This window comes from Meleagris gallopavo, chromosome 5, assembly GCF_000146605.3.
Source record: "Meleagris gallopavo isolate NT-WF06-2002-E0010 breed Aviagen turkey brand Nicholas breeding stock chromosome 5, Turkey_5.1, whole genome shotgun sequence".
NCBI lineage: Eukaryota > Metazoa > Chordata > Aves > Galliformes > Phasianidae > Meleagris > Meleagris gallopavo.
This window is the reverse complement of record NC_015015.2, coordinates 39,763,339-39,776,180: the sequence shown is the minus strand read 5'-3', so window position 1 is coordinate 39,776,180 and position 12,842 is coordinate 39,763,339. Positions and strand designations below refer to the sequence as shown.

General features: G+C 35.2%; 1 protein-coding gene across 2 annotated transcripts in view; it reads left to right on the top strand.

The window, feature by feature from the left end:
* CEP128 (centrosomal protein 128) overlaps nucleotides 1–12,556 on the top strand; it is a 95,657-nt gene extending 83,101 nt beyond the window's left edge. The window contains exons 22-24 of one of the 2 annotated variants that reach the window (XM_019615807.1): nucleotides 2,491–2,604; nucleotides 5,813–5,936; nucleotides 11,302–12,556. In XM_019615807.1, coding sequence (XP_019471352.1) covers nucleotides 2,491–2,604; nucleotides 5,813–5,936; nucleotides 11,302–11,408 — 345 coding nt within the window. In that variant the 3' untranslated portion in view covers nucleotides 11,409–12,556. Of the gene's footprint in view, nucleotides 1–2,490; nucleotides 2,605–5,812; nucleotides 5,937–6,710; nucleotides 8,233–11,301 lie in introns of those variants that run through there. The other variant, XM_031553632.1, reaches the window with a different exon arrangement.
* Nucleotides 12,557–12,842: the final 286 nt, after the last annotated feature.

The window sequence follows — 12,842 nt, the reverse complement described above, 5'->3', positions numbered from 1 at the left end:
TCCAGATGAGGCTTACCAGGGCAGAGTAGAGGGGAAGATCACCTCCCTCGACCTGCTGGCCACGCTCTTGTTAATGCACCCCAGAATGCCATTGGCCTTTTTGGCCACGAGGGCACACTGCTGGCTCATGGCCAACCTGTCGTCCACCAGGACGCCCAGATCCCTCTCTGCAGAGCTCCTCTCCAGCAGCTCATCCCCCAGCCTGTATTGGTGCATGCAATTATTCCTCCCTAGGTGTAAGACCCTACACTTGCTTTTGTTGAACCTCATCTGGTTTCTTACTGCCCAGCTCTCCAGCCTGTCCAGGTCTCGCTGAATGGCAGCACAGCCTTCAGGCGTGTCTGCCAATCCTCCCAACTTCGTATCATCAGCAAACTTGCTGAGGGTGGCCACTATCCCCTCATCAAGGTCACTGATGAAGATGTTGAGCAAGACCGGACCCAGCACAGACCCCTGGGGGACACCACTGGTTACAGGTCTCCAGCCAGACTCTGCACCACCAACGACGACCCTCTGTGCTCTGCCAGTCAGCCAGTTCTCAACCCACCTCACTGTCCACTTGTCTATCCCACAGTTCCTCAGCTTTGTTATAAGGATGTCGTGGAGACAGTATCAAATGCCTTTCTAAAATCAAGGTAGACTACATCTACTGCTCTTCCCCCATTCACCCAGCATGTGACAGCATCATAGAAGGCCACCAGGTTGGTCGAGCACGACCTCCCCTTGGTGAACCCATGCTGACTACTCCTGATAACCTCCTTTTCTCCCAGTTGTCTGGAGATGGTATCCAGCACAAGCTGTTCCATCACCTTTCCAGGGACGGAGGTGAGGCTGACAGGCCTATAATTATCCGGGTCTTCCTTCTTGCCCTTTTTGAAGACCGGAGTGACATTGGCTATCCTTCAGTCTGCAGGGACCTCCCCTGTTATCCAAAACCTCTCAAAAATGATGGAGAGCGGTTCGGCAATGACCTCCGCCAGCTCCCTCAGCACACGTGGATGCACCCCATCAGGTCCCATGGATTTGTGGACCTTAGTGCTACCTAGGCGCTCATGCACATCCTCTTTCCTGACTAAAGGGAAGTCTCCCATTCCCCAGACTCTCTCCCTAACCTCCAGGGTGTGGGAAACCTGAGGGAGTGCCTTTTCACTGGAGACGGAAGTAAAGAATACATTCAGTATCTCTGCCTTCTCAGAATAATTTCTCAGCATTTCTCTGGCCTAACTCTGGAAATTTGAGCTTCGTAGTGCAGTAGGAAGTTGATGGTTTGTCTGAATTCCAGGAAATCCAGAAGGATCACCCCTTTCTTATTGCAAAAGACAGTGCACATCACTTCACACCCTTACAGCTGCATCTTGAACTTTTCTTCTATGGGAAATTCACATGTTGCCCCTCCATGGACTGCTTTTTTGTCTCCAGCTAATAGTGGTGACACCGCATCTCATCACTGATAATAACGTGATTCAGGAAACTGTCACCTTTAGCTTCATGTCAATTCAATAGGTTGTGACAAACTTGCATACAATGTTTTTTCTGTTCCTCTGTGAGCATTTGTGTAACCCACTTGGCACAAACTTTGTGATATTCCAACATTAGCGCTATCATTTCCAAAAGACTGAAGACAATATTCAGCTCCATACACAGTTCTCTGATCAAATAAGCTAATTTCTGCTGAGATGCTGATTGACATGCTCTTTATTTCATGGTTTGGCAGCCGTGCATAGCTGTCTGGAATGAGGTTTGTCTTTCACTTCATTGTTGCCACTGCTGAAACACATCACCCATTGCCTCAGCTGTGTTCATACCCACTGTATGATCTCTAGACTTTCAGGAAGCATCCACAAATGTGAGCAGATGTAGTTTTCTTTCCTCATGAAGGAATTCCATGACACCCCTGTGCTTCACCTGCACTTCCATGTCATATGCCATTCTATCAGACTGCCCCTCTGCTGCCATCTGTTGCAGAGCAACAACATGTAATGGAATATTGGTGGGAAGATTCGACCTCTGTTGCCGTACCACCAACATCCACCTCTGACACTGTGGGCCAACATAATAAAATAAAAATCATTACTTTCAGAGCAAACTTCGAAATAGGTCAAAACCTAATTAGCAACTCAGAATATGTGTAGAGAGTGTTGCATTATGATATTCGTTAGAAGAGTTATTACTTAAAACATTTTTCTAAAAACCTGTAATTAATTTTTATACATTGCAAAATTCCTTTGTTAGAAGCTATGAAATTTTGAAAAGAGTTACCAGACAATCAATCACCAATTAAGGATTACTTTTTAATATTTAATATTAGTCTTTTATATGTAACATTGTACTTTCATATGGCCCTTGTATTTCAGCTTCTGAAAGTTAGTGATTTGCTAACCTGAACTGCCTGGAAAATCTGGATGATACCCATATATGCAGTAGTCAGCCAACTTTTACTAACTGATTTTCAAATTACAATATCATTTAGATATTTCAATGCATTTCTAGGAGTCCCATTGCAGAAGGGAGATGATTGAGGAGAGGTATACAAAGTATAAAGAAATAGTGACTTCTCTGCAGCAGCAGCTGGAAGGCTCAAAACAAAGAGTCCAACAATTCAAGGTAAGTGTACTATGCTTTGGTTTTGTGGTTGCTTTCAGTCAGCAACATAAGGTTATTTAACATATATTAACTCATGATGCAAACACAGACTAAAAATGTATGTGAATGTTGCTGTTTCTGTCCTGGAATAGTTAAGTTTTATGTAAATGCTTTAGTAATTGTAAAATTTGGTGACATTTTGTTATCTTTGTTATAAACTGAAATATTCCAAAAAATCTTAAAAATTCCATGGAAAAGCAAATCTGAATTTTACTGTTCTCAAGTTTTAGCTTGCCAAATTGTGTCCGCAGTTTTTTGATTGGTATGTTTGCTTTTCCCTTGTCCTTTTAGCTTGAAGAAGGCTATTGAATTTTTTTTTTAAATTAATTTGTAGACTGCATATAGTGGTTTGTTGTTTTTTTTTTAGTACTTCATCTCTGTATTCTTTACAATCATGTCTATTTCATACATAAACAAAATTGAGGCAAACAGAGAAGTGATTTGCTAAAGGTAATGTTGAAATCCAAGTAGTGTAAGAAAGTAAGAAATAATGTTGTTCAAGTAGTGCTGAAATAAGTGTTCAGAATTGAGAACTGAGAATTTTCTGCTATTGCAATCAGGATTCATTGACAGTGTTAGGTGTGTCTCTTGGTAGTTGAGATCCCAATGTAGGATCATGCCCCATGTTACAAAGAAACTTCAAGCTGTTTGTGTTGCCACTTCCTCCACAGTGGTCTTCTTCTAAAATATGAACCTACCTAACAGTAGGTTTTCTAACAAGAGGAAAAGATAAAATATTTTAGCTGAACAAGTCGCTAAGACAACAGTGTGAAGCTACCTGAGCCATGTTCTTTTGTATGAAAAGAACAGCGCAGATTCACTTTCAGACTATTGCTAGTAATAGTCTGCAATTTCTGGAATTTCTATTGCCTTCACACAAGAGTTACTAATTCAGTGGCCATTGAAATCTGGAAAATATTGGAAAATCTAAGTGGAATGCAATCAACTTAGAACAGAATATAGTATTGCCCTAAACTGACTGAGCTTACTGATGCGATGTGTTCAAAATAAAAGGCTGATTCCAAAATGAGGTTTCCTCTTTCTTTAGACAAGAAGGAGCATTTAATGACTTCCTTTTAGTCAGTCCTAATTGTTTTTTTGCATGACGTACAGTCTTCTTTGCTGTCACAGCTGTTACAAATAGAACAGAATGTTCAAAAACAAGTAACAGACGGGCACTAATCTGATTGCAGTGATCAGGCTGGCTTAGTCTAAAAAATCCGTTTTTAATGCTTGCCTTTCTTACCCTCCCTTGGAACTGACTCAAATGCATTGTTGTTTCATTTTTTAAAAGTGTTTACTGTTAGTAGGGAGTCTCTAAAATTGATTGGTGAAAGAGTGTAGTCTGGAAGACATCAAAGTTCATTGTTTGTGATGGTTTTGATTCATACTCTATACATAGTGTTGTGTTTCTTCTGTGTAATGTTGACAGATATTTGGTAGATAATGTTGCTTGAGGACACTAATCTGAGAGAAGTATTAGCTAATCCCGTATCTAGCCTCTTTTCAATTTAAGGACCAAAAAAGGAAACTATGTGAAAGTTGCCCTAAAAGCAGTTATTCTTCCATCTTTATGGTTACCTTTGTCCCCACTCCATCTTTCTACTTCTCAGTAGTCTTTTCAGGTGGCTGTGAAATACCTGTTTGCTTAGAATGCCAGCAAAATCATAATTCTCATTCCTATAGGTTAAAGTGTAATGTTTCAGCTAATAAAGGACGTCAGATGTTGAGGGTGATTTTTCAACTAATGAGCTAATCGTTAGTAGCTAAAGAAGAAATTAGGGAAAAAGGAAGTAAATATAACCAGTAATAATAAAATAAGGAGTAAAGAATACCAACTAATGCAAAAACAAAAGAAAAAGCTAGAAGAAACCTAAAGATTGTTATTTTGAACAGATTAAAATATTCTAGGACTGCTTCCCTGCTAAAAACAACTGACCACTTAATTAAATGCATATAAGTATAAAAAAAAAAGCATGTGAGAAAGATTCATTATGTAAAGGCAAATTTCTGTAAAGAAAAAGCAGTTTCTGGTGTACATGGTTTGCTTTTTTTTTTTAAAGCTCTACTCTAACAAAGCATTTCTGGAAGCAGAATGGAAAGACTAAATTTTTATTTTCTTTTAAAGTTGTTGTGCTGTGTACATTTTGTGTACTAAGTCTCTCATCAGCACATAGGGGGATTAATATGTGTAATTCCTATTTGTCATAATAGGAGTAAATATCTCTTCACTGATGGGACAAAAGCTTATTGTATCTCTAAATTAACATTAAAATTTATTTTGTTTCCTGTTCAGTTTTCAAATCTTAACATCAGTATTAACAGTAATTTGAAATCTGTTTTAATAAAATTCCCTTGGGGTGTTTATCATAAGAATTCAGAAGCAAAATTGTGTGGTTTATATAATGACGCATTTGTGCATTATTAACTTTTGTCATTTCAAGAAACTGAGTAATTAAGATACCAAAGCAAGCTTTCAATCTTATATTAGAAGCTATTGATTACAACTGTGGACTACCTGTTGCATTGGTAATAAAGATTTAAGTAGGTTTTTAAAAAATACCTTCTTTTCATAGCTTGCAAACCAAATGACTTTTCTCACTAAAAAGCTATGTTGTACAGGTCTAGCCATAGATATTAACATTGGACTTCAAACTTTATTAAATGGTTAAAAGAAAAAAAAATGAAAAAAAAACATCTTCAGGTACTTCGATATGAAAAATCAGTGAAGTTGGAGTTTCCTCAGAGGCACGGGAAAAGGATTTAAATTTTATTAGTAGTAAATTGTTGAACTTCAGTAAATTGATGTAGACCATTCATTGGTGGAAACTTCATTATTTGTAGATGTCTGTCTTGGCAATATGCTTTGCCTTGCACTGTGGATGTGAGGTAGATGGATAAAAGAACATTATTGCAACTGATGATAGTAACAACAACAGTCCTCAGTGGTTTTCTCAGCTGAAGATTTTCAAAGATTTTGCAGTGATAAAGCCTATTCTCTGCCTACAGAATTCATAAGCAAATATCTATTATAACACGTAGTTTGAGAATTCAAATCAGTATTCTCCAGAATGTGTGAAATCAGAGCATATATATGTGTAACTGCATGTATTTTATAAAATTTTACAGCTTAATGATATGAAATAGTGTTTTGTTTAATTGGTCATAGGATAGATGTAGCAGCCATGTGGAAATGGATGCTGAAATTTCTGGTATACAAGTGGCTGCTGCTTCTTCTAGTTGGCAAACTCAGAACAACTTTTCGTCCAGCTCACTGCTCTCAGATTCTAGTTGTAAGTATTGTTTCATGGGGAAAAAAAAAATCCACAACAGGTAATATATTTTCCTCTTTTAAAGCTGTTTTACTTGAAAGAGTAAAAGTATTAACAAAAAGTGCTAGAACTTTCTGAAGAGTTCTTCTATATTTCAGCATTAGGTATCAGATGGAATATGAATAACTTTGTAACATCATAATTATACCTTTATTTTTAACTGGAAAATAAAATATGTATGTTTGTCAGCCAGATCTCTGCCAAAGAATTCGGTTTTACAATCTCTACGTGAGCAATCATGCATGTGTAAGCTGTGCATCTTCTCAGAGGCTAAAGATATGTTCTAAGTCTCATGACTGTGCAGCAGCTTACTAATTCACTAATTTTGAATTCACTAATTTTGCCTTTACTTCAAAAGTTTTTAACAATTCTTTCTAGTGCATGTGTACAACTTGTGGTCATTAGAGGTTACCTGATCTCTGATACAGATGGGAACTGCACAATAAAAGATAGGATATATTAGATCTTTATCTGGTGCAAGAATACCTTTCCATGAGTGTCAGAACTGATTTAGAAAAAAATAAGTATACATAGAGAAAAGAAAACACTTATATGTATATATATACACATATATACCTATATGTGTATATATACAATTCTTAGCATACCAGATATCAACACAAGGATGTCAAAAACTTTTATCCTGAAGGATACTACCTTCCATTTCTTTTCAATATAACCAGTTTGTGCTTTGGCAACCTAGTGCATTCTGTGTAATGGAAAGTCCTATTTCAGGCTTCACTGCACTTCCAAACGTCTTTGTCATGGAATGAATACTGCAGTAAATCACTGCTCACCAACAGTAAGTCCTGAGTTGATCTGGTAAGGTTGAAGACAGTTGCTTTCTTTTTCTCTCAAGTTCTGTAGCTTGTGATTAAATATCTTTTTGCAGAACTTACTGAGTAACAACAAGGGAAACAAAGCATATGGGTGAAAGCATCGATCTCATCTGTACGTCAGGAAGAATTTCCCCTGACTCAAAGTTGTTCTCCCATTTTTCTTTCATACCTGTCAATGTCTTTCCAAGTTAAAGTACAGCTCAATTGTTAAGGGTATATTTAAAAAAAAAAAGGAACAACCCATACCTTGCAGGCATGTTGAACTAGTTCATCTCCAAAAGATCTACCTCAGCAGCTTCCTGATTCTGCAATTCCACTGCAAAAACTTGTTGAAATTTAAAGATGCAATGTAAATGCTCACAAAATACTAGAAATATATTTATATTGCTTAATCTGAATGAAACTTGATGGGATGTCAGTACTTTTAAATTTATTTTGGGCTGGATCTCAGTTTTTGCTCTTCTACTTCTGAGAGAAAGAAGAATGCAGAACATCTGGAGAAACTCCAGTTGTTGCAATTGGGGTGCACTAAGTGAGAACATGGTGGGTGAAGGAGCATTGTTGTAAAAGTGCAATTTATAAGAACAGAGGAGCTGGATGAGATGCAGTAAGCTCCATGCAATATATTTCTAACATGGTCAAATTAGTCAATTAAGGAATAGTGTTGTTAGAAAAGTAGACTTAATTTTTATATAGCTGATCGCTTAAAGGAATGAATTGAATAAGGAAAAATAATTTGCATTTCAACTAAGGTTGTTCTGTTCTACTCTGTTCTACTATATTCTATTTCAATTTTCTTCTAGCAAAGAGCATTATATTTGATAGAATTAATGCCAGTGACTTACAAATGCTAAAGAATTTCTGCCTCACAAAGGAGTGGCATGGTGGTGGGTTACAGTTTTGAAACTGAAAGAGGGATTGTATTTGGATAAAACATAGATTATCTTTCTCAGGAATTTTCTTAACACAGGAGACAGTCATGCTGCTATGGGTTGAATGCTGTAGTGTATGCAGTCAATTATTATTTTGTTTAAATATTATTTTCTTTCAAATTTTAAAAGTAATCACAATTACCCACATTGCCTTTATAGCTTTAATGAGACTTAATGCTTTAATGAGACTTAATAGTGAGGCCTGGTAGTAGGATTAAAACTTTTTTCTATCTTATTCTATAGATAAGATGCTCCTACCAAACTCTTAAAGTTGCTGTATTGCTGAGCATTCTTGGCTAAGACATAAATTGAAAAAGTTGTGGAAGGCTTCTTCTGAAACCCTGTTAAGATGTAATTAACTGTTGTATTTTTCTCCTGGAAGGTGTTTTCTAAATCATAAATTATTCAGATCTTCATATTTCATATATTCCAAGTCTCACAATGGTGCTGGAAAGGTTTTAGTGTTTTGTTTTTTGATTGGGCTTTTTTTTCTTAGGTGTTAAAAACTATTAAAAAAAGTAAAAATTAAGAGCAAATGTGTTTTACCTTTTTCTATTAATTTTTAAGGGAAAGAAATTTGTTATGAAAATACTTGGTGTTTTATTTCCTTATTTGCATTCTATTATAAATCCATTTGTCAGATTTTCTGGAGCTAAAACCAGGCAGTAGTCTAAAGATATTTCTTTTCTATCCCTGATTTTATTTGATTCTGATAGAATGAAAGTGTTTTTAATTTCTCTCTTCGAAAATTCTTTTCACATAAGTGCTATTATATATTTCTTATGCTTAATTACTAAGTATTACTAAGTACTATGGAGAGCAAGTCAGATGCCTGTTTAAGATTTCTCATGTCATTTGATATGTCCTCGTGTATGCTTCCACCTGCCATTGCAGGAAGGCAGAGGTTTCCCATAGGTTTCACTACATACTTTGCATCCCTTTGTGATGCCTCAGTGCACTAATGCATTTGAGTTACTCCCTGAACACTTTTTAGTGACTGAATGTTTTATGCTGAACCACTTCTCCACCATTCAAATTTTGAAGTGTATTTTAAAGTTGTTGATGTAGTTTCAAGTGAAAATTCAGAAGTGGTTCTAACATTTGGGAGCTTTTCTTGTAATTCCTAGTAAGCGTTAAATGATAAACTACTTCACTCATCTTAGTCACATAAACTCCATGAACTTTTAATTTCAGTAACGATATTAATTAATTATAACTTGAGGCTTTGACAGTGAAGACTAGATCGAAGTCTTTTGCTCCCAACCTCCTGTAGCTTTTAATAAAATCTACCTGTAAGTGTCATCACCTATTTGCTATGACTAATTCATCTTATTTCAGAAATAGAAGACCTTTCTTTTTAATTCATTTTCCCGAACAATTTGCAAGCCTTTGTGTTATCCCTACTCTCTTACACACATGAAAACTTAGATTATAGTCAATATCTGGTACAAAAAAGTTAGTTCCTAACATGGGATTTGTGTGACATTTAAAGAGCATCAGGGTAGAGAGCAGATGCATCGAACATACTTTAATTTATCTGTGTAGAGAAACCCGGAATTTAGGTTTAAAATTGGTTGAAGAAAGGATAAAAATATGAAAGAGTAAGTAAGGAAAAAACAATCTGCATCTCTCTCTATGTATGTAACATAGTGTTGCCAATTCAGCATGCAGGTGAAAGGAAAAGTAATTAGCATTCTGTTTTCTTTGGTCTATATCTTTCTACCTGAAGAATTTCTACAACTATAATGATTTTTCTTTAAAAATGAAAGAAGCTATTTTAAAAATGTTGTGAAAATTTAAGCTTTTATTTCTATACTCATGGTCTTAAAAAGGAAGATGTATAACCTACAACATAATTTATACAAGGAACTGTTCATTAGATACAGCTTGCAGTCTGCAATATTATCAGACCGAACAGTTGGTCTAAAAACTCAGTACTGGTTGTTATCTAAAGAATAATCCTCAGAAACTGTTTTTCATGACCACTGTAATTTTCTATAATTTTATATTATGAAGGTCCCAGGAGTTGCAGATGCTTTATATTAGCTTTGAAAGTTGGATCTTGCCTTTCTCTTTGTACAGTTCATCACTTCAAGGCTTTAGCCTGGATAGTTTCCCAGCAGCCACATGTCTTTATAGCTGTTTGTTGTTTTTGGGAATTCATTTTCCAGGGTTTCATTAGCTATGACTTTATGGAGAATAAAATAGCCACCAGTTTTCCCAATCTGTAACTAGGATCACAGTCTTCTCTGACTCTTTGGATCTGGTGATAAACAATACTCTTGTTTTGACATGGTCAATAGTACAATTGATATCATGGTTGAATAAAAGCAATTTGTCCTAAATGTTGATTTTTATTGCCATGACAATTAACTCCTGCAATGTATTCTGATGCCTCTCTTTATCCCTCTATGTATACTTTTTCGTAAGCTTTTAAGACAATTTGAATTGAGATTTATAAATAAATAGCTTAATTAAAATTAAAAAGGCATTATAATTTCATGATGCTGTAAGACTGTGTTATAGAGCAAAACCTTGTGTTGCTCAGTGGTAAGAAGCAGGGATGGTTGGAAACTGTAACATGAAAATTCATTTAGTATAGCAATTCTGTGTATGATTTTTCGTTTTTTTCTTAATTTGAAAAATCATACAGTAGTATAATTCTGGACAAATGCTGAAGGTTCTGTGCTCAAAAGTGGCTACTCACTGTTTTACTGATGTCACAAACACAGTGATTTTATTTTCCATCTGGACATGAAAACATCTCGCTTCTCTTCATTAAAGTATGAGGACGTGATCCCTACTAAGTGGTTATATATGTCTACAATTTTACTGCACTCTTCAAAAATGGTCCTTTGGTATTTGTAATAAACAATCAAGAAGTACCACTATTCTTATGTTCACATGATAGAGGAGAGGCCATTGAAGAAAAGTGTATTGTATATAACATCTACTTTGTTCCCCTTCATTTCTGCCTTTGTCAAATAATTGCCAGTTGTCTGGATTTTTGGATTTTTTTCATCCAGCACTTTATTATAAGATGGTTTTCCAATTTATATTTTCTAGATTTTGATACAATATAATGTATTTAGCATTTTATATGTGGCCAGTTGCAAAAGAATATACATGTATGGCATCCTGTGAGTGTTCAGTGTCACTTGCTGACTTTATGATATTGAATATGGCATTTCCTCAAGAATTTTCTGAGTGGTTTGTATTGTTTCATATAAATGAAAGTATTGTAAAATTAGATGGAAATGGAATATTATTAAGTTCTAAATTTCAGAAAATGCGGAAGCTTACTTTTTTTAATAAGAAAGATATATTTTCTGCATCCATATTAAACAGCTTTGGATTGCATTCTTCTGAAAAAATGAGTCTGTTTTGTCAATTTTAGCATTACTAATGTTGAATACTTATTAATAACATGTATTCTGCTCTGTAAAATATACTACTGCATTATGAAACATAGTCATGCTCTGCAAAATATGTCTTTTTCTGAAGGTGTTTAATTGTTGTGATTTTTTTTGTTTCTATTTTTGTATGATTTTTTAGCACATATGCAGAGAATAGTCCCTTTTGATGCAAATGCTACCAAGGAAGATTCTGTTAATGTTGCCATCAGTGAAATGAAGCTGCAAGCAGGAAGAGGGAAGCAGTAGGACATTTTACAAAAACTCAGAAGACTTTTATTGAACTGGTAATTCCATCCGCTGTAGGACGAATCGTCCGTAATGATTCAGTGATTGCCAAACACTTCAATGAAGAGTCCCAAAAGAGACTCTGATCAGCTCCTGTAACCTGTACACCAAAGGTTTTCTGGGACTATGATATTCTTTTGCATTTTGCTCTGCAGTTCTAAACTAAATTTATTGTATCTCTGAAATATTATGAATTTAAAGAACTGTGACATTAATCTTTGATATGAGCTTATTTACCCATGTACAGGACTTGTGCTGACGTGTTATTTAAAAAGATTTAATAATATTATTAATAATCAAAACTATTCATAAAAAATGTTTGTCCTAATATTTATTGAGTTATTATACAGTGTTATACAAGTGCATTTATGAATCTAAGTCCTTCACTTTGCAGCAATTATTTATGAAAGAAGGTATAAATATTAAAGCCTAATTTCCTCAAAATCATATCATGTTTTCAAGCTCAGCATATATCACTTATAAGCTTAGAATTAAGCTTATAAGTTTAGAATTATTCTTCTGAATAGTTTTATCAGATGTTGTAGCGAATTTGTTCTTGTGGGACCTCTGGTAAAGCACTCAATAGCACCTGAATCTCAACTCATCTGTATTAAGTATACAGAAGGGCATTGCTAAGTGGCTGTGAAAGTTTAATAGCAGGGCTTAATGATCACTTATTTATTCTGTTTTCTTCTCAGTTAGAAAAGACATGTCATGCTGAATATAAAATGCTATGGAAATACAGTATTGCATGGTTGTATTTGTTTGGATGATTCTATTTTAAACAGTAATGGTACAATTCTGCATTACTGTGATCTCAAGCAGCACATCACAGAAGAATTTGCTGTCAAAAGAAATAGCAGTTCTTCTGATGGTCCTGATTTTATTTTCCATTTTTTTAGTGCTTCTGATTGAATCACTACTGATGTGCCTTAAAAATTTGCCAAATCTATTAGAGTACTGTAGTAACATGAATACCATTGCAATAATTATTTTGGACTCTTCTTTCATGCTTAGGAAGTGTTTCTCTAGAACACTGTTTTTTAGCACCATAGGCATCTCGGTCATTATGTGCTCATTATGTGCCGCCTGAAAACAGGTACTTTTTTTTTTTTCAAAGTTTCTGAAGTTTTCTGCCATCCGAGTGAACTCCATAGCCTTTACAGAGTCCATATGGATTCTGTTTGTTTCAAACAGAACTTCTTGCTGAGAATATCAAAATTGTAGAAGGAAATGAGGAGGAAAAAAAGAAAAAAAAAAGAACTTTGCTTTCATTTTCTATGGACTTGATTTCTTTCTTATTTATTTTGCAAAGTTTTCTTTACCTTTCATGTGTGTATAACGCTATGCATTGTAGTGTTGTCACTGGCTTTTTATACATCTGTTAATTCAAAA